The sequence below is a fragment of the Botryllus schlosseri genome, chromosome 1 (assembly GCF_051294905.1).
Source record: "Botryllus schlosseri isolate E-star chromosome 1, Bs_hap1, whole genome shotgun sequence".
NCBI lineage: Eukaryota > Metazoa > Chordata > Ascidiacea > Stolidobranchia > Styelidae > Botryllus > Botryllus schlosseri.
The window spans coordinates 22,724,573-22,747,295 of NC_137236.1; the positions used below are offsets into that span (position 1 = coordinate 22,724,573).

At 40.2% G+C, this 22,723-nt stretch overlaps 1 protein-coding gene across 12 annotated transcripts in view; it reads left to right on the top strand.

Annotated features, from left to right (window-relative positions):
• Positions 1-22,723, top strand: part of LOC145434058 (uncharacterized) — a 148,710-nt gene that overhangs the window by 120,458 nt on the left and 5,529 nt on the right. For 3 of the 12 annotated variants that reach the window (XM_080311417.1, XM_080311424.1, XM_080311376.1), the window contains one exon: positions 17,007-17,846. The exons of 5 other annotated variants lie outside the window; for them this stretch is intronic. In XM_080311417.1, coding sequence (XP_080167543.1) covers positions 17,007-17,846 — 840 coding nt within the window. 4 more of the 12 variants (XM_080311353.1, XM_080311345.1, XM_080311360.1 and 1 more) reach the window with 4 other exon arrangements.

The following is a 22,723-nucleotide window of genomic DNA, read 5'->3' on the forward strand; positions in this document are numbered from 1 at the left end:
AGCGCTGAATGTTTGCATGTACACGCGGATGTCTTCGCAATGGTATCAATTAAACTGCCAACGGTGATATGCAAGGCCGAAACAGCACTTCGTCACCGCACCGTTCAGTGCGGATGTTCAATAGCCTCGTCACATCCCGTAAATGAAAATCCAATAAGTTGACACTCTAATGATGGATTACTAATAATAACGAACGAAACTCGAAGAGTCTGCACTTATAGTTACATCTATTCAACAAAACGCATATAAGAGTGGCCAACGCCACACGCCGACCAAATCAATTGGATCCTATAGAATAATGATAAATCATAACGCATTGCACCGTGCCGATTTCCTGGCCGGCGTAACCACCTTCACCCATCTTTCTCCATATTATTGAAATTCATGCCGATATTAAATTGTCCAACCTCTAATTCCATTCCTTCGTTGCCTTTCTATCGACTCAATCAGTCTGTGCGGGAACGCGAATTGCCGTTCTGACCCGCGTCGCGGGTCAAAATAGATTCGACAAGCTGATTTGAAAGTCTAACGCAGTGATTGCCAAGCGCGGCCCCCAGGTAGCCTTCTTGCGGCCCCCCAAAATATATTAAGAAATCGATTTATATAAAATTTTTATTTATAAAATACTATTGCTTGGCTTGGCCTCTTTAGTTTTAATTATAGAATTGCAGGAAAGTTGTGAGTATAGACTGTTAACGTTACGTCACTGCTGTTTCAATGCAATGTGCCCTAACTTTCCAGTTGAACGAGCAGTAGCTATAGATATAAATAGGTATTGATAACTTTCAAAACCGGAGAAAAATCCTGAAAAAATGATAAATTTTTCCCACTTCGTGGTCGCTTGACTAAAAATGAAAAAGAGGCTCAACTCCCGGAAAATACAGTTTTTCTTTCACATTAACAGGTCCAGTTCCCGAAATAGCCGCCGTAGCGTTCCTACAGTGCTGACTTAATGCATATCAGTCGAATTTGGCCCTATATGTAACCAAAATTCTCAAAAAAGAAGAGATTTGGGCGTCCTCCGAGGACACTTTAAAAAAAATAAAAAAAGAGGACAAATCATCTTAAAAGAGGACGTATGGTAACCCTATGATAAGTAGATGTGCAACACGTGACTCACGGTTGAATGCGCCGAGATGCATACTGCTTAGCCGGCTAAAAGCAGCATAATTGATAGTCCTATAGTCAGGGCTGTAACTGCCGCACCCCAAATCCCCCAATTGAGGGGGGCCGAGCTCGAAGGAGGCCCAAAATTATTTCGTGGATTAGCATAAATTATAGAGTATTTTTTGAAAATTTATGCAAGTTTTTCAAAAAATTTTCGCGATTTCAATTCGCCACTTATCTTGATTATTGGGTACTCTTCCCCAAGAAAAAATACGCAAGATTTATAGAAATGGGCATATCAGCGTTGGCCATGACCGCACCACAACGCACCAAGACATATAAAGTTTTAGGCCATGTAACATGTGACTCCAAGAAGTGTGTCAGAACGATCGGCAGCGATAAAGCCATTGGCCGTAAAGGCCGTCAGCTTTTATGCTGACCAAAAACTTCGTTGTATATACAAAATACATATAGCTTTAATTGTCCATATAAGCAACTAAATGACTGGTGCCGAATGTTCTTGTCTTGGCAATCTGAACCTCACAAGACAATTACCATACCGCAGGAAAGAACATTGTATGTCAGTTAAGAAATACCAATCTGAAATCGTGTGATCTTTCAGTTTAGTAGGTTTGGGCAATTCTACATTTTTTGATATAGCAGACAGGAGGTCACGAAATAACATCATGTAAAGAAGTCATACCTAGGGTCCGCCCTCCCGAAGATGTCTAATTTCACGGGGTCTGCAGTCTCAAAGACACCTCCCACTCAGCTCTACCGGTAAATCTGATTACGTGGGCGAGAGAGAGAGAGAGAGATGGTATTCTTTATCGCCTGCACCATCGAGATGCTTTGACAACGGAGATGCGATACGGCCTTTATAGTAAGGTCATCTAGTCTGCACCCCCGTTTTTTTCCCCTCCAAGCTATCAGTGATTGCCGAGCGCCTAGCAGGATAGCCGCGGATACCAGTTTTCAAGTGTTTGGTCTGACCCGGCCAGAACCCACGACCTACCGATCGAGAGGCCGGACGCACAACCATTACACTATCTCGCTCGGTGAAGTGGACAAAGAGGCAAAGAGGACAACCATGCAATTCCTGATCTTATTCACCGATTTTATCATGAATTATCGAAATATTCGCACGTCGCGCTGTCTCACTAAACAGTACAACTTTAATTTCGTGGCAAAAGCGAACAACGTGATGCGGGGTTAGTTTATCACCCTATGGGAGCCCGGGGTCCTGACGAAGTGCTTTTACGTTCCTGACAACGGGTACCCCCTGCCAACGTATACCCCCGGAGATGTTTAATTAGGCTACTATTGAGGGGGCCTGTACCTTTTCAGACACACCTCACTCAGCTCTACCGGTAAATCAGATTACGTGAACAGAGACAGGATGAAAATTAATAGCAATAGCCTACATGCAATTCCCGATCATATTGACTGATTCAGTCATGAAAATAAAGAAGTTTCTCGCGCTTCGCGCGTTGAGGCGAGAAAAGCTGATTCACTCAACGGACACCCAATGGAGCAGATAAGTAGCGGTAAACAGTGTACAGTTTTGAAATCTCGCCAGGGCTACTCCGAAATAGCCATGATGACTGTTTGGGTCCGCCTCATAGCCGTAGTATTAGTGCGGCCCCGACCGTACTCTGAAATTCTAAATTTAGCCCTCACTCCGAAAAAGTTTGGAAACCACTGGTCTAACGCATCAGTCCACAATGCGGACGCTTGCATTGGAAGCGAAGCATGCCGAATATAAATTAAGTTATTAAGAATGACGTGTTTGATGTCGGCTCTTTTCGTCGAAGTGACATTTTCAAGTCAACGTAACCGTGAATCCGTTGCGCGAAAATGCGCGCATTTGGTTCCTTCGTCATCGAAAGTGGTGTAAATATGTTCATTGTTCATCTTGACCGCGATTATCTATATTTCAATCGCATTTACCCGAGATATACACCTGCGTATTTATACCAACATATTGTCTGACTACGTAACTGTCGAATGGGAGCAGAAATGAGCTGTTGAAATATATTCCAATCGTATGTGGCTTCAATGGAGACGTCACAGTTATCGTCACAGTTTTCTGCGACCTCAAATGTCATATTTCCATAATATTTCCACTCGCACTTCACTATAAATGCTTTCGAGTATATTTGTGAACCATAATTGCGACTCAAGTCATGGTGATAACGTCATGCGCCTGAACGAATTATCATATTCGTGAATATGAGTTGCATTGTGTTACGTGTTATTGATACTTTGATACGACTTGTCATTTCGTCATTACAATTTTGAGCGCAAGACGGGTTTTCATTAAATGTTGACCGATCGACGAAGCGTATGCTTGATAATCGTCTCAAGAGTCTGTTTTAGCAGCTAATTTGAATTGACGTGCGAACTCTGTACGGTCATTTGCGCGAGTTTTCGAGCGAATCAATTCGGGGATGTGCAGCGTTATCCGTTCAAACAATCCCTGTGATGTACGTCCCACATACCCACTATCACAGTGACAATTGTATTCGTAGACGAGGTGACGTTACTTGCACTAAAGGCAGGAAGTACATACTTTCGAGAGTTCGGCATAAGAGGTTAATTTGAAAACGCGACATACGTATTAACACTAAATTAATAACGGTGAACTGTCGATTTGATAAACCTTTCAAAGCTATTAGACACGTTCCCTAGCAAAGTGTAAAAATACCGGTCATTGTTCCGATCGTTTTAAAACCCTTGAGATGGAGCATTTCAATGTATGCTATCGATAGCCATTTTGAGATACTATGTTGGATCTCATTCAGTCAATCCGAGAATAGGAAGTATTAAGGAACATCCTAACTCATGGTAAACTAGGATGAGGGAATAATGCATATGTTCTTCCGCCTCTTATTCCAGACCTGGCGAGACCACTTACTATCCTAATATTATATGCAACTGTCACTTGTCACTTATTCTTCGGGATACATGGTCCTCGCTGATTCACTACGTTGACATAATCCGCATAATTATACCGACGCTACAGCAGCTCCACGCCGTATACCTGCGCAAACACCCTCTTACTAATCCGATGGATTTGTTCCTTTAAATTATGTCAACAGACAATTAAATACCCCCACTCGAACGTCCACGTCTGAATAAAGTTGGCCTAAGTGTTTTTGTAAATACTCCTATTGATTCAATTTCTTAATTATCCAGAAGATCCTCTTTGTTCGCCAAGCTCGAAGCTCGTAGGTACTTTATCCTCTGCATGATAAGTTGCGCAATCATTCTTATTCCGTAAATACATTTTATATAATCTAATTCCTGATAGCGATAAATTACATGGTGGCATATCATAATAACATTTATTACCGTACGATTTCAGTTTTGTTGTAAGTAAAGAAAATAAATTTCAAGACTTGGTTATTTGTGACAGATTTTCATGATTCGACAATATTTTCAAAGTTAGCTGATCACTCTGTCTCGCCCCGCTATCCTCAAATACCTCCGATATAGAGCTACCATGCAAAATTCATTATTGGTAACAAATACAATAAAGCAATTGCCTTCAACGATTCACTCAATTTATTTATTATTGCTACAGTTCAAAGCGCAACATGATAGCGATGCGATGCAAAGATGGGTATGGGTAGGCTGCGAAAAGAATTGGTGAACGCAATAAAACACCCAATTAACTCTTCGAATAGAAATAGAAAATCTAAAATCAGGTAGCGCATATCGAACCAGAGGTGAAGAACTATAGCCCAAAATGAAAGCCCAATTGAAATGAAAAGACGTGCGTCGATTGCTGGTGAAGAAGTCTATATATCACAAGGGAATGCAATGCATGCGTCGTCTTGAATTTTATGCTTCTGGATTAGTCAGATGTATAAAACAGAGTGCCGGGACTAACTTACATTCATAGCGTCCCGGCACTTTCATGCGTCCATTATGATCTATGTGCCTATATATCAATTCATCCATATTGAATTAGTATACGTGTCAACCAGAGTTGGATCAATTGTAATTTGTAATTGTAATTGAATGTAAATAATTACATTGTTCAATGTAATTGTAATGTAATTGTAATTGAAGCATTTTTATTTTGTGTAATTGTAATTGTAATTGTAATTTGACAAAAATTTTGCTCAATTACAATTTTAATTACATTTAATTGCTATTGAGAGCTGACAAGCACAACATAAAATAATTGACTTATAATGCATTCTCTTTAAATGTCGACAAAGAATTTGATGGATCCATTCGCGGAAGCCCTTGACTGCGCCCTTGCAGGCGAAGTTTTTTATTTTTACCGCTATGCTGGCCTCGGCTGCCATTGTATACAATTATTAGATTACTAACCAACGGATGGATTCGCAACACGTGACTCACGATTGAATACGCCGAGAAGCGAACTGCTGCGCCGACTAAAACCAGCAGAATTGATAGTCCAATTGCTGGCGATCCAAGCGTCAAAATTTGATATGTATGGTCCTAATCGCACTGATTCCGCAATAAAAGTATATTTCCAGGCAATAGTACCATCCCAAAATAGTCGTGAAAGTCTGGGAATCGGCATTGTTCTGAACAATCGCTGGACGTAATTGGTCATTGTTGTGGTCATGCTGCTTCGGCGCTCTCACTTTTCAGAACAGTCGGCCTTGAACGGCTATTTTGGAGCAGTTACATTGCCCTGACGAGATTTTAATTTGTATTTTCGGAATTAGTGCATCAATAGCTTACGATAAAGACCAGATGCATCAAATTTGGACGCTTGGATCGCTAGCTCTAGGACTACAAAGTTTGCTGCTTTTAGCCGGCTCTGCAGTACGTTTGTCGGTGCATTCATCCGTGACTCACATCTTGCGCATCTATCCGTGGGTTAGCAATCTACAATACGATTTCAGATCACGATGCTGCATCGTTACTTCGTCTGGCTAACTAACCAGACCACTGGATATTATATAACGTCTTATCTGACAAAGCACGGTTTTGTTTTTACTCTCCATCCTAATTCCTACGTTCGTCGATAAAAATATTAATATTTTTTTAATTATATACTATTTACGCAAATCCAACACGTGCATATATTATAATATTTTTTTCAACGACATACTGCATACTGGAATAGTTCGAAAACGTTTTTTTTTATTAATTAACGGGTATTTGCGCATCATGAATGAAACATGAATACTTGAATTGTTGTTAATTACGACGCTACGGTTGTCAAGGAGCACGGTTGAATTTATGATTATTCAATTACATGTTCAACAGCAGCAATTGCAATTGTAATTGTAATGTAATTGAAGCATGCAAGGAGTAATTGTAATTGTAATGTAATTGAAACATGCATGAAAGTAATTGTAATTGTAATTGTAATTGAACTGAAATATTGTAATTGATCCAACTCTGGTGTCAACAGACATACAAGATACAAAGAGGCCTGATATTGATACAGATAAGCTTGATTTGGCATATATTGCCATATATGCTGAGATGCCATACACCAGAACTACCCCGGGATGTCAGGTGTTTCAAATTGACAATCTGCTTCTGGGATGCGAACTGATGCCGTGTAGGAGCAAAATGTACAGGCGCTTCTACTTTCAGATTTTTACATATAGTTACGATGATCGAATATTACAATTATCTGCAACGTCTCCGGGTTTAGCGTTGTCCCTCGTCTGGATATAAGCCTCGTATGTATGGATCTGTGAATTGGCAATGTGATATAAAGTGATGTATACTGCCGAATATGAACAGAGCTTTTATGTGGCTTGTGTATTAGTGGGGAGCCGCCTTAATTTATTTGACGGGTGTTGGGCTCCCATGCGTATGTTCAGCTATTTTCGTGAAAAAGAGGAAAATCAGGCTTTTACCGTTTAATACATCAATTGTATCTTGCGTGTCGCATTGTACATCGTGTATCTTATGGAGATAAAATACTTACCACAATAATTAATTGATAGGCTTAAATTGGTCCAAAAAATAAAATGAACTGATTCGTTTATTTGGTGTAAATAAACAGCAAATTCGAGTATTATATTTCGATCAATACATACAGTATACACACTGAAGTCATGACGCATTGGGAGCAAGAATCGTGGCATTGCGCCATGGGCGTTGCCCGGTGGTCTGAATTACCAACACTTGACGTTTGCCGCAATCACGTCGATGTTGTTTGTGTTATGGAAGGAGTTGTTACTTAAACTGTGTCAAATCACAGGACATTGCTTCATTGTGTGTTTAATATGCCATGACTTGTTTGATAGTTGATTTTGGTAACAGAGCAAACTATAGACTATAGTTTCAATGTTCTTACGCAACGTCTAAACCTTGAAACCGCAATGAGTCGTATCACAGCACCCGATACATGCAATTTGTCGCAGGGCACGTTCGCGCAAATGAGATTTTGTGAAGCCGTGATCAATACCCCATCAATAATCCAATGATATAAATACGATCGAAAAGAGATCGAAAACGATTCGTCAAAAAGTATTGAAATATACGTTTCGCGAATGTCGATGTTACATTTAGAGACCACGTATGGTCGATTTGGCATCCTCTTATCCATCCATTATATCGCATTGTTTGTCAAGTATCAAATTGTAAATTGTGTTTTTGTTCAGATAACATAACTACGCCGATAATCGATTGATTTTCTAACCGTAATCCGTCTAGAAAGCAAAATTTATTGATTCATAATTATACTACATGTCAACAAAACTGATGGTAGTGCTCCAATAATAAAAAATGTATGACCCTAATAAAGACCTACCATTTTAAATTAGGCCGTAGTGATTGGCTGACGGCACTATGGTTGTGGGTTTAAAAAGCTTCACCCCATTAGAAGGGGGAAACGGATTCGGAATCTGATTTGAACAAGAATTATATCGGGGCATCACGCGTTGATTGTGCAAGTATAAGTCACATTTGAAATATAGACTTGAATTCGTTCGTCAGAAATTTTACAGGCGGTGGTGGACAAAGTTGTAAAAAATGTATACACAGTAGCGGCTTTTATATTTTGATCCAGAGCCTGTTTTCAGAAAATATCATAATATGAGGCTACGGCGCGCGGGTTCGTCGATCTCAGTGGTCGGAAACGTTTTTTGTCCGAAGAGCCATATTGGCCCAATTTTTTCCATTTCAACTCCCAAAGAGCCATACACGTCTATCAATTGTTGCGTCACAATTGAAAATTTGGTGGTAACACTTATTCGAACTCACTATTTAGGATTCGCTGGGTGCGTCCCATCTTCTCTGTAAAAACTCGTACTAATCATGCTGGTTTCCTTTTTTAAGCATGAGAAACTTGAGTTACGAGAACGTAGGTTCGCTGTGATGCTCTTTTTAAATGCGAGAACCCATGGTCACATGCTTAGGTGGAGCCAATGGTCACTACAGCAGTATATATGCCTATACCCATACCCACTCTAAGCTGTAATACATCAGTGACGTCGGGTCAGGGGTGGAAAGTGAGGCAGCAGTAGGCTACTTCAAGCTGTGGTCAGGTTGAGTGAACGAAAATTGTGAAACCTTCAATTGCTATTGGTATTTTCTATCGATGTTCATGAATGACAAGATTTTGAATTTTTTTCCCAAAATCAAACAATTTTCATATATGTTATTCGGAAATAAAGCGCGAAACGAGAGGTAAGGCAAAGACGGGCCAAGCCTAACCATTGATAGCATATTTCATCGTAAATAGCTTAGAATTTATTATAACTGATATTAATCGAATCTAACTGTAGCACTGATCGGATTATCAATTCTCATATAGTATTCGGCGGTAACACATAAATTTGAGCTTCACGCCTACATTTGATCGCCGGTACTACAGAGCTACTTACCAATCGAGAACGTGGATAGCTATGACATTGTTTGTGATTTTAGTGTGTGTATCGTCCAAGTTGATTAATTTCGCGCCGTAGATCAGAAGGATAATGTGTATTTGAAAACAGCGCTGTCATATGGACGTCGCCGTGTCTGCTATTCTCTATTGTCAATCAACGTATCGTACAATCCAAGATTTCAAGTCGGGTGAGGATTTTGAAAAGAGGGGGTCCGAGCCCCTAAACCGGAAGACGCCACTGTCTTAACCCCTCAAAGACATGTTTATAATGCCACGAGAATAATTATTCTGGCCGTGAGGAAAATTTACTAACAAGTCACCACAATATTGACAAATTCAGTACAAAAAATAAATATTGGGCAAAGGACCAGACGTGTGGAACAGTATCCCGCCGGCCATCCGACAGTCGACGAGCATGTCCATGCACATTCAAGTCGAAATACAAGCAATTACTAATAAATAAATACAGTCCATCCTCAAGATTACCGGACCACGACTGACCTATCGATCTCGCTTTCCATGACATGCCGCCCTATTCTTGTCGCTTTCTTTTTCTATACTGTCTTCTTTACTTTCATTCAGTGTGCATGCCTCCTCTTTACATCGCCTAGGCCAAGGTGGGTGTCTGATACCATAGACAAATCCAAGTCGCTTCGACATCTTCCCGTCTATCGCATTTTTTGTGGCGTATTGAACTGATAAAATTGACAATAAACCAATGATGATGATGATGATGAGGAGCCATATCTTATACCCAAAAGAGCCATATATGGCTCGCGAGCCATAGGTTCCCGACCACTGGTCTATCTAATGCGAGACGTCATGTTCTCTGTAGGGTCCGGAATAGAGATTCGTCATTATGTCGTCCTGAAATTTGTTCCTCATCAAAACACATCCAGAGTTGTAACGTAAGCCAATCGAGGTCCTGAATAGCGTAGGAGCATCGGTCGTTCTTCGGTAAGAGATCGCGTAAGTACAGTGTCACTGGATCGTCCGTTCAAAAGGCAAGCACTCATCAGAATACGGTTTCCTATAAAAGGCAGAGTTACACGCAATTGGCGCCAAAGATTATTAGGGATCATGATTGGCGGTGAATTGGCCTACCGATCCGCTATAACGCCATCCCCTGTTAGAAGGTCATTAACACGATAACCGATAGGGAAATCGTGAACCGTATACTACATTAACAGTTTGCGCGATTGGGAAATTTATTAAAATATGTTTCGTCGTTATGGTAGATTTGAATTTAATTCTACTCCCGGGAAATCAAAGCAATTCTGATATTAGTTAGGAACATGCAACAATAAAAGAACTCACCTGGTGATAAGCATACTATCCTTAACCTCCAGTAATATGCCATATGCATGTTGGACGATGGAGGTCTTATGAGTCAGTTAAATGATAGATCTGAAAGCAAGGGAAATTACGTGAGCCCGACGAAAACGTCCCAATGAGAACACACCCTTCGTGAAACAGCTCAGAATGTCTCCGTCAAAGTATAACTCCCTCTCTCTCTCTCTTGGAGGATCACAATACTTGTACTTGAAAACTGCAAATAGCGAAAAGTAATTCAGTAAGACACGAAATATGACGACGTAGAAGTATTAGTACCGGTAAATTAGATTTACTTGAGTAAGTGCTGCAAGGGTACGAACACTACTTGGTTATTTCGAAAACGCTGTAGCACTTCGTTAACCTATACTTACCAGGTTATAGGAAATTAATTCAACACGAAACTAAACCAGCATGCTTCCCGTGGGGGCTACAGTAATGGTAGTATATGCCCCTACATTGGTCATTCCCCGAACACGAATATCGTTTATTAAATCCACGCGTACAGTGGTATGGTATATTTTAACCGACTGATTCCATACGTCACTTACAGACAAAATTAAAGCAAGTATAGGGACAACGTAGCAGCAAGTTGCAAGCTATGGAAAATGTGTAGTATCCTACGCCATGATTGTTACAATAACTCCCTTTAATCAGCATAAATTCGTGACCGATGTTTTTAAATCAAAATAATTGACATGCCCAGGAGCTGAGTTACAACCCTAGCATATATGCCCAATAATGGCCATATATCTCAAAGGTTACGTCAGCAAAAGGTATCTTAGGATACTATTCAAGCGTATTCTAACAGCGCTGACTAGATACAAGCTTACATATAACAACGGGTTTATAAGTATCGACACGATAAGAATATATGGTATATATATTATATATATTGCTCTTCACTCCTTGGTATATATTGAACTAATATACACACCTATTACATTGAAGATGAGGCAATTTCATTCCCTGTGGTTGATTTTCGGATCAACTTCAACTATATCTCGTACCGACATAGGCTGTGTCTCTACACGGGGCCTACGATAACGTAAGTTATCTTACAGTAATACACAACATTAGGATTTGCCATCATATAATTGGTCACCATGAGGAATTTGATTACATGAGGTGCGTGTGCGAAGTCACACTGTACTGCTTACGCAGCAAATTGTACAAATGATAAAGCGCCAACATGCTTGACTAAAGATCGATTACTACCAATGATATACAAGCTAATTAGTAAAAACTACATCGGAATAATAGAGTAATATAAAAATTTGTGCGGGACTAAAATATTACGGCCAAAGAAGATATCCTAGATCACTGACAATATAAATGTAAGTTTTTGTAACATATGGTTTAAACAATACAACAAAACCACCTCGCTCTCTAACAATACTAGGATGTTTGGATGTCCATTGTAGGGATTTGAAGACTTGAATAAAACGGTGGGAATAGTTCCGAAGGTATATTGTGTTGAGCTGTTACTCCTTTTGTCGATCTGCCGCAGGCCCGTAGTATATATAGATTATATGCCGATCGAGTGCGGTTTGACAGCGTAGTGGTTGACTAAATACAAGCAGCAGATATCACGAAAACGTTCCAAATAGTATAGGCCTATGGATTATTAGGACAAGACGTTTTATCAGGCCACCTTTGGATTAGGCTAGTAGTCAGATCGAGGATGAGATGATATTTGTTATTGCTTGCACACAAAATTAAGTCCTATAGCATCATTCAACCTTATTTTCAGTGATGGTTGAGAACCACTGACATATACAGATACTGTTGTATAAGCACACATGCACAGGTGCTGTATATGCATTACATATATATACTTGTATTTATTAGGTCCTAAAGATAGTAACAGAGATGTTGCGAACGTTCTGTTCATCTTCGGGTTTTGAATGCGAACCTGGATCACCTTCGTTATTTATAAGAACTATAGTAGCTTATTCGCTATGAATATTTTTAGGAAATGTGAGAAAATCGCAGAAATCATAAGAATATTGATCAGATCTCATTGACGCTGGGTTCCTGAACTCGATGCATCAGGGAGGCAGCAATAAATGAAATTCAACAGAAAACTGAGATGAAAATTGTATCACCAAAAACTATGATGATTCTAAAGAATGTCACGCCCCTGCGGTTTAAAATCATAAAGTGCCTCGTTTTTACTTCTTCTAGGTGCTTCAGTCAAAAACCGTCGAAATCAAGATCATGAACTTTATATCGTCACGCGCGATAGGAAAACCAACCAAGTCCAACGCAACCGACCATATTCTTAAGTCAAGCGTTATGTAATCGTCCTGAGCAGCACAACAAAATTAGGTGGACATGAGAGTCCCTTATATAAAACGAAACCTAACTCCAGATCGACAAAAAAGGTACTAAGACATCATGATAGGGCATATCGATTGCGCCACTTACACCATGCCAGAGTATTCTGATAAATATTCTGATGAATTTGTGATCAAAATAATATTCCAAAGTCATGTGTTCGCGTTCAAGTTTGTGTTTCTGGGGATCTGTTCCAGTTGCGTAGCCTGAAAAACAATTTGGACGTAGACAGATATTCGATGAGTTCCAGACCCCAACCCGAAAAAATAAAAATTATTGTCATATAATAAAAAAAATACGGTCATGGGCCTGTACTGGGCGATCAAAATATATTGTGCGTATGCTCTTTATACATAGATTTCACAGAAACATATGAATATACCCTTTTTGCGCCAATCAAGTTACGCGATTGACGAACAAGGTGGTTTAGGTTATGGCGAATACAATACTAACATGTTGATGTCTATTAGCATATTGGCCCGAAATCTTATGAAATATTAACGTGACCACTGCCTATTGTTCTTAACTAAATTTGTGGGAGCACATGAGTCATTTTATCACCTGGCTTCGTCAACACGCCTCGAATTAAAATTGGAATCTCTCGAGGGTTTGCACAATCACTATTAGCCTGACGACTAGAGTAGAAGGGAAAATAACGCTTTAAACTAATCTTAGCACAGAGACCTTCAATTTGGCGTAGTGATATCCGGACAAGTCAATAGTCACTTCAATTACGAGGAGAGAAGCCGATTCAACTATACGGCTCCATGGCTGATGGTGGATCGCCAAACGTCATCTCTTTAAACGGGATGAATGCTGAAAAAGTAGTTATCGTGCAGGGAAACAATGGCAGGTGAGTTATATAGCATAAATGAAGCGCAAATAATTATATTACCTAACTGTTACAAACCCTATTATCAGACCAAACCAAGTAAACAAGAACAGAAGGAACAACAACAGGGCAAAGGGGAATAAAGGTCAAGTAACGAAGTTAAATCTCTCCCTACCATGATTTAGATAAGTGGTTCGTAAACATTTTAGCGCGAGACGCAAATCTGAATTTTATTGACATGTTTTGACCCAAGCTTCTCACATCTAAGCAAATATCGCATTTCTAATGTGTGTGCTCTAGGGGAGGATGTAGGAAACAGAGTAGCTGCTGACAACAGTTTGTACGCATCACACTTCTATGGATTCACTTCAAAAAACCATTGCTACAGTGAGGTAGATGTCACATGATATTTCTCATTGATATTAATACTAATGCACAATTCTTGTAGTGTGATCTATGACCCTGTGCGCACATAAATGACACCCGAACTTTGTCTATTATATATAATTATTAGATAGTGTAACGCGACGGTCTGCACATTTTCATGATAAATCCATATTGTCGTGACAACTTTTCTGTGCTTGTCGTTAAGTTGCTATAGTACCCAACGCAATGGCCTTGGATATGCAATTGTGCAGCAGTTTCCCACGCAAAGAAAATGTCTCGGGAATTCAGCAATTATTACCTACATATTTTAAGCCATCGCTTTGGTGGGGCCAGCGCTGATAAACGGCCAATTGATTCCGTTGTAAAAATTCAATCTCAGATCCAAGTTATGCGAGATTGGAATCGGACGGTCGGCCTGTATACGAAATCAGCGATGGGAGTAGATCAACATCAACTGCAAAGGGTATACGTTCGCCTATTAAATCAGGTGATATTGATATGTCGTGAATACGTATTCCACTAATTGAATATATAGCATATGTCAGTATGGAATTTATTTCTGTAGCAGATCCCATATGTCGTGAAATGACACGAATGGACAAGGAGACCCTCGAACCAGAAGCAGGTGACTACATGGATATGATAGATAGAGGATAATAAAATACCGCTTGATTCGTAATGTAGTGTAATCAGGCATTTTTACTTAAGTATGCACTATTAGGGAACGGAGATATACCAAGTATAGTGATGGTGCGTACGTTCCGCTCATGTTTCCGCAATGCGAATGCGAATCTCGGTAATTCGGATTCTCTCGCTTACAAACGAACTTGTTATTGAAATGAAAGTAACTTCCGGTAATGTCAACATCTGTGCTCAAAATTCTTTTAGAGCAAAAATAACTTCCAACATAATCTAATATAATCATCCAAGCGTTCAATATTACACTGGTTTTCGATAATTTTACTTGAAAAGATTTTGTTTTTCTGGATTATAAGATAACTCGTTTCGATCATCACCATGTGCTTGGTGATGAACTGGGCCGGATAGAGATCATTACAATATATTCCGCTGCAATGGCGTAGTAAGCTTTACGTTGCATATGATATTAATGGTATACGTTGTGAAACATTGTTCATGAGATCAACGACCCTCCTTGAATCTTTATTATTTGGAATGAGGGCTTATATGCCTACTGGATCAAATAAATGACCTCAGACACCTAGGAACATCCTATGATAACACGTCCGCTAAAGTAATATCGATATGACTAATGTTACGAATGGCACCAGTTGGATTTTAATTTTTGAGTTTTGACTATACCACTGGGGCACGGAATGAAATGCTAATATAGTTGTAGGAATTCGACACAATTATTCCGAAATCTTTCAAATCAAATTTTTGCCGTCGCGTTCCAGAGTTCAATGCAAATAAAGCACGTTAACTCGCATGAATAAATGGTCAGAGGAGGTAACGAAGCTCGATTTTGTTATAACTCTGATATCTTGACATAAATTTCAGATGACTCAAAATGACTCCTGTGTTGAGAGAAACAAAATTGATGAGTGGCAATCTTGAATCAATTCATAAACAACTGCTTATAGATAAGAATTCCAAGGCATTTCTTCCACTGTATCGAGCTGTAGCAATCGTTTGATGTTGATATTCGTGTTCTCCTACCATTGATTAAATCTTCGCCGTTTTAATGCGACGATTGCATTGGTTGGCTGCATCGGAAAAACTTACAGGCACCTTGTCGACAAACTCACATCATCATAGAAAACTGACGTATACACGCGAAACACTGAAACACGTGACCGCGTTGTTGGGCAACCGAATAAGGTTTGATATTTTGTTTGTTTCGTGAGCAAATATGGTAAAATCCATAGCTGGAAATCAGAGTGCAGAAACGTATGAAAGCTAGTCCAAATAAATGCTAGTGTCTGTTTCTGTCATGAATATTGGAATTGGTCAGGGCGCTGGGACTCCCCAAAATAGCCCGAACATTCGAAAATATAGGAATTAGAGCGGTGCAATACAATGACAAATTGCTCCAATAGTCCAGATAAATGCAGAGTGTTAACCTCTACAGCGATTTCCTGAAGCTACAGTGCCCCAGATACGGAATCAATAACCCGCTCCGCCCCTGCTTTGTTTGTTATGTTTGGGGTATTCATGGTGTTTGTCGATTGCTATGGTCATTTACACTAGGCCAATATTCTCCATTTTCATTCCGTAACTGCCGACTTGCAGCACGGCCCACTTCTAGGCTTTTTGTAAGACACCGTTTACGCGCATGAGATGGCCTGGAGGAGCCTAGATAAACCTCCAATACTTAGGTAGGAATCCGGAGACGACCCCGTTTGGACTCGAACGCGCAACCTATTGGTGATGTAGCTGCGGATTGTACCACTATACGCTACCACTCAACCCTGCGCCCCAGTGATTAAATATTAAATTGCGTGAAAGAGTTTCCCCACATTCCTAGCCAATAAGGAAATTTTCATCTATACTCGCAGACAATACAATTATTTATATTTACCGAATCGGCGAGGAAGTCGCTTTCTTGTGAAATAAGTTCTTCTAAATTCCATGGCATTTCTATATCTGTTTACGTGAGAAACGGAAATTGCTAGAGGTGTCCGGTAGCCCAATCATTCAGTCACATGTTTCGTATCCATTCGTGGATTAGCAATCTATTTTCTAACACGCCTTAAAGAAATATCAGTATGACGTCATTTGAATGGTGGACGTGATATCTGGGAATGGTAAAAATAACCCTTCCGAGCTCATAACGGTATGTGTATTTCTGAGAGTCCATGAGCTTTTATTATTTGTTGACTCTTAGTTCGTAGCCGTTTCCCAGACAACATCCAGGTGTTAAGAATATGATTGGGCGCGAATATGTTGAAATGATTCATATTTTTACAAACTAATAAGACGGTTGCTTATATGCGTATCACGGTACCCTCTTGCCTATTACAAACGGAATAGTCACTTCTACCATCGAAAAGTTTCTTTTGGTTCTGGGTTTCATCTGAAAGCAAGCCGAAGACGTTGGGGATGTGGCAACAATAACATTAACTAAATTTTTAATAACATTAGTTGATTAAATTTAATTAGTAAATATACACATACAAATGCAACTGAATATCGATTTAATGTTTTGATTAGGTTGGGTCCAGCTGTCAGACACAATCAAGATACAGATGAACAACCCTATTAAAAAGGGCGCAATGATCTTCAGAGGGAAGAAAAAATTCTTGAATGGATGGCGTGACATGGCGATCAAATTGATTTCTGAAAACGAAGCAAATTTTAAAGAAGTGGAATTCCTATTGAAGCTCGGACAACATTCGAATGTGATTCTCGTTTATGACGCGGGCGTTTATCCTCAGAACTTGACACCTTATATATACATTGTCATGGAATTTTGTCCCCAAACGCTGAAAGATTACATCGACGGATGCAAAGGAAAAAAATTTGACTTCGTAAGAAATTGGTCTTACGCGAAACAACTCGTGGAGGGTGTTGCGTATATTCACAAGCAAAATATCTTACATCGCGATATCAAACTGGAAAATATACTTCTGACGAAGTGTGGTGAATATCTTCGGGTCGCGGATTTCGGTATTAGCAAGCAGATGAAGGAAGATCAATCCGTAGCCAACATCACCTCGCGGGGAATGGGAAGTGAAGGATTCCAAGCACCGGAAATGTTACAAAAGTATCCCACGGCCTCTTTTTACTCAGATGCTTATTCAATAGGCATCGTCCTCAGCCTTCTTTTTTCTAACGGATATCACCCTTTTGGTCCCGATCAAAACAGATGGCGTACGAATATAATCGACCACAAAGGACTTGACCTTTCCCATATTGTTGTTTTCGAGAAACCATACACCACAAAGAGAACGGAATTGATTACACTTATCAAGCTAATCCTAATTCGCAGCCCGCGTAACCGCCCCCGTCCCGAGGATATGCTGAGCAATCCATTCTTCGAGAGGCCATCAGGTGAGTCATTACGATGCGTAAAGTTCCACGATGGAATGGAATCCTGATGATGCGGGTAAGACATTTGATCTCCAATCGCGGTCACGGAATATTTGTACACCAGAAATTATGCTGCGGAAATATTAAGTTAGGGAACCACTGGCCTGAAGCAATCTGGGGATTTCTCTTTCGTGTTTAAAAATTTCGTTAGTGAACTGAAACATAGATATTTCTGGTTTGTTGTCCACTTATAATATGCCCCAGCAATTAAGGTACGGGCCATATTTGCGAAAAGGCCTATGTGATTTTCTCACGCGGAGGGGTGATGGGTCGTTTCTGCATGCTTCAAAAAAATCATGACAACGTAATCGTGACGTTCTTACAACATCCGCTTCATTTATTCATCCAAACCGGATTGGACTGCTCAGGGTGTGCCACGAGATAATGAGCTAAAATTGTTGTCGTGGACATAAAACAAGAGGCTCTCCGCGCTTAAATTATGAGGCGGTCTCAAATTAATGTTGAAAGTGTAGAAACATTTTGGCAGCGGTCCTTTCCCCCAGCAACCTTTACATTCGAACTGCAGTGTACAGATTTTCACAAAAAGTATATACATCTATACTTGTCTCTGTGATGTTATGGTGACTCTACACTTCTTAACCCTTAGCGAAATTTCTGGCACGGCTTTATTCAGTCTTGCGATTTCTCGGCCCGGTCACGGAATAAACTAAATTTTAGATAATTGTCATTTGGTATGAGCGTGGAAGAATAATGTCTTACGATATCAAGGAGGTTTAGGTACATCGAGTATCGGCGTATGTTACTGATGTACAACGACTGCTGAAGATGAATTGGTGCCGGTAACATGCTTTGCACACAAATATACCATAGGCCAGAGGTTATTAACCTTTTTTGTCATCGCGGACCCCCCCCCCCCAAGGACCCCCCTCTCCAACATGTTTCAGTTCAAATTTACCTCAAATATAGTAAAACCTGCATTTGTCTTGTGTGAATATCAACTGTAGGGTACAGATAAAGATCAACAAAATGAATTTTCTTGATAATAACATGCTATTTATGGAAAATTGCGAAGACATTCTGCAGCGAATTCTGTAGCTGCAATTCTTGAAATACGTGGTCGTGCTTGAAATCCACGTCGTCGATTTGATTCGAACGAATCTAATAGTTAACCGCAACGCATCAGACGACAATTTTGGGTATGATATGGCACCAAAATTGAGAAACAGAACATAAAACGTCCAGCCTAGGCATTTATATCTAGCAGCTCATATTGAAGTTACTCAGGAATAGCGGTTACAAGAGAAAATTGAATTTTGCAAACAATTTTTGTGAAAACCCCAACGAATCATCTGTAGGCAGCAATTTGTTGGCATCGGAAAGCTATTGGCTAATACAAGGGTTCTCAACTTCCCATGTATAACGGGCTGCATTTCAACAACTATAGATGCTGCGGGCAGCAGAACAATGTCACTTTACTTTATGTACGTACAAGTCGCATTACTGTAACTGTTTTCGTAATAGAGGCCTTTATCACATTGATCTCTACACCTCTCATGCAAAATAAAGTGATATGAGAATTCTGGCGATTCGGGATCATTTCTGTGCAAACCAATCAACTATTTCTCCTTTCCTACCATGGCTGGAGCCCTGCACCAATAGTTACAGAAATCATCTTCGTCAAGTTGATGTTTTTCGCTGGCCTCCTCCCCACGTTTGCCCTGCCAAACAACCCCTCTGCAAATATGTCCAGTAAAATAGAATGCACCCATGCAAGGTCTGTGAAGTCAGCGGATTCATCCGATGCTAGGATAAAGTAGCTTCGAGGGCGACATGTTTCAGAAACTGCGATAAAAGATCGACTGACATTGCTGTTACTCTTTGGGACACGGTTTAATCAGACAACTGTACTTCGACATCTGTCACGTATTGTTGTACTTGCTGCAAGGTATGGAAACAGCGAAAATTCGCGCAGTGTGCTAAGGTTCTATTAAAATCACACCTTCTCTATCAGTTTTATTGGCTTTAGCGAGATTCCAAGCAATTTTTAAAAATTTAAAAATTTTTTAACAATGACTCGAAGTATGGATTACAGGACTTGGTACATAGCTAGCAACGTTTTTTTTTAATATCTCGCGAATATGTATTTTTTACCTCCGGATGGAATTGTCGTGGTATCATTTTAAGCTTCTAAGCTTCGTTACGACAACTGTTCTTCGACAAATACCCATCGCTTTTCCATTTACATCTGAGAAAACAAATTCATTGTTCCACGCAAAGTTACAGACCCAGTTTCGTCGTTTAATGTACCTTTCCTTGTTCTTGTTTCTGTTCAAAACAGTTGCGGTGAGTGAAACACGCTTCAAAAGTGCACTACGCAGCGGGCTTCTCCTAAATCAGAGTCCAGACGAAAACCGATAATCCAAATAGTAACAGTCTAAACTCGAGCATATCGGGAAACCAGAACACATCAAAGAATAAGGAATCGTTAAACAAAACGGAGACGTTGCGATAAGAGAGCTATATAGCTAAATTAACATTTAACAATACCGTATTACAGGGGCGGCCAACCTTTTCAGCCAACGGGTCACATTCGATTGACGAAATATTGCTCGATCCACTAGCAACGCGAAGCGCGAAAAGTTTTCGAGGTTCATAGCTCAATAATATCGTCACTTGACTATATTGCGGACCTGCTGTATATCGTTAGGCTCAGTTTGCAAGGACCAGACTATTCGGCGCCTGGACATAAATTTCGATTAACTGCAAAATACGTTGCGGGCCGCAGAACATTATTACCAAGTATTTGCGCGCTACTAATGAATTTAGGCTACTGTAGCCTATTTACCGGTCGTATACGGGCATTTAGTACATTTTTATGCACTCTAAAGCATTAATGGACAGCGTTCGTAGGTTTGCAGTTGCTGCTTCTCGTGAGAATATGTATCTTCTAGCGGCGCAAGTAAATCTCTCCATGGGAAATGCATTGCATTCGTTCCCAAATCTGTATATGCCATTCAAACCCTTCCACCAGAGAACTGAACTCTCGGTTTCAATGCGGGAGCTAGCAAGTATAAAATTACGGAAACTTTTTCGTTACAGAGGCCATTATCACTTTGAGTTTTCAGTGATATGAGAAGTCTGGCGTTCGGGGTTATTTCCAAGCAAACCAATCAACCCTTCTCCTTTCCTTCCATGGCTGGAGCCTTGCACCAATAGTAAAAGAAGTCAGCTTTGTCAAGTTGATGTCTTCGCTGATGCCCTCCCCACATTTGCCCTGTCAGCATTTCCTCTGGGAAATATGTTCAGTCTGGTAAAATACACCTAGATAATTAGCTATGCGATGTGTGCGGACTCGGTGGATTCGTCCAATGTTAGGTTGAAGTAGTTTAGGCGGCAACGTGTTTCGGAATATGCTATAGGAGATCGACTGACATTGCTCTTACTCTTTCGGTAACTGTTGAATCAGACAACTTCGAACTTTATCAGGTGATGTTGTTAACTAAAACAGGAAACATTGGATATTTGCACAGTACGTTAAAGTTTTATTGAAGTCATTAGCAGATTTCTTGAGTTCAGCGATATTCCAAGATATTTTGAACAATGCGTCTGTGAGTTCTTCGGCAATTTTAACAAAGACTCGAAGTATGAATTGCTGGACTTGACACCTAGCTACCAACGTTTTTATAATATCAGGCGATATATATAACCCCGCAAGAAACTGTTGTAGTAGCACACGCTTCTACGCTTCGTTACAACAACTGTTCTTCGACAAATATGACACATCGGTTTACCATTCCAATACCGTGCCAGTAGTAATTGCGGCCATAATGAAGGAAGTCGGGGGCTGCAAAATAATCGTCTGCGGGCCGCATGCGAACCGCAGGCCGAGGGTTGAGAACCCCTGCATTAGGCGTTCTTTCATTTTCACAAAGGGGTAACAATATTAAAAGTAAGAAATCGAGTGACAACATGTTGCGCGAAGCCTGTAGAAATTTTTTACTTTTGATAAATCTATCGCAAGTTATTCTGCTTTGTTGTAGTGTACGAAGATCTACCTATATGAAATGCCAATGCGTCGGAACTGATATTTTAGTCATCACATCTCAAGTGTTGCGGCACGACTAATCAAATTTTTGGTTGGCCTTGTAAGTTCACAATCTGTGCAATCCATTTTTGATATTATTACTAATTTCGGAAATTACCTCGCGGGCCACTCAAAACCTTCTCGCGGGCCACGGGTTGGCCGGCCCTGCCGTATTAGGAGTAATTGCGTTGATACTGGAAGATGTTTCGAGAACCACTGGGCTAATAGAATGAGTTTGCTCAGTAGAACATTTCATCTCAGACGATCATTCTCTCTATGTGAGTCCTGAAATTTCAAGTGAACAGTTATGAAACGAAACTGCGTCGTAATATCTCTAATACAAATAAGGTTGTCAACCATTTCGCATATTAGAAGGTTTCGTAGACCCCCTGCAAGAGCTTCACGTACCCCCAGTGGAGAACCACTGCTATACGCTGAACGTCGTCCGTTGAGCACCAGCATACAAAATGAAGAACGAATTATGCCTACCCTACTTATATTTTCGTAACTACTGACCACCGTGGTATCGTAAGACACAGTCCCTTTTCATCGACTATATGGCATACATAATTGATTTCTCTGTAAAACAATGATTAGATTTGATTTTATGACGAATATGACATAAACTGAACATAGGAAAGAGACGTAATGGTCGTTGCATCAACTGACGGTGTTAGAAACGGCGGATTTGTAAACTACACTTTCCATTTGCACATCCTGATCATTTCGCGGCGTAGCGCAACGAGCTATTCCCGCGCATGGTCGCTATATTCGATGCAATAATGTGATTGAG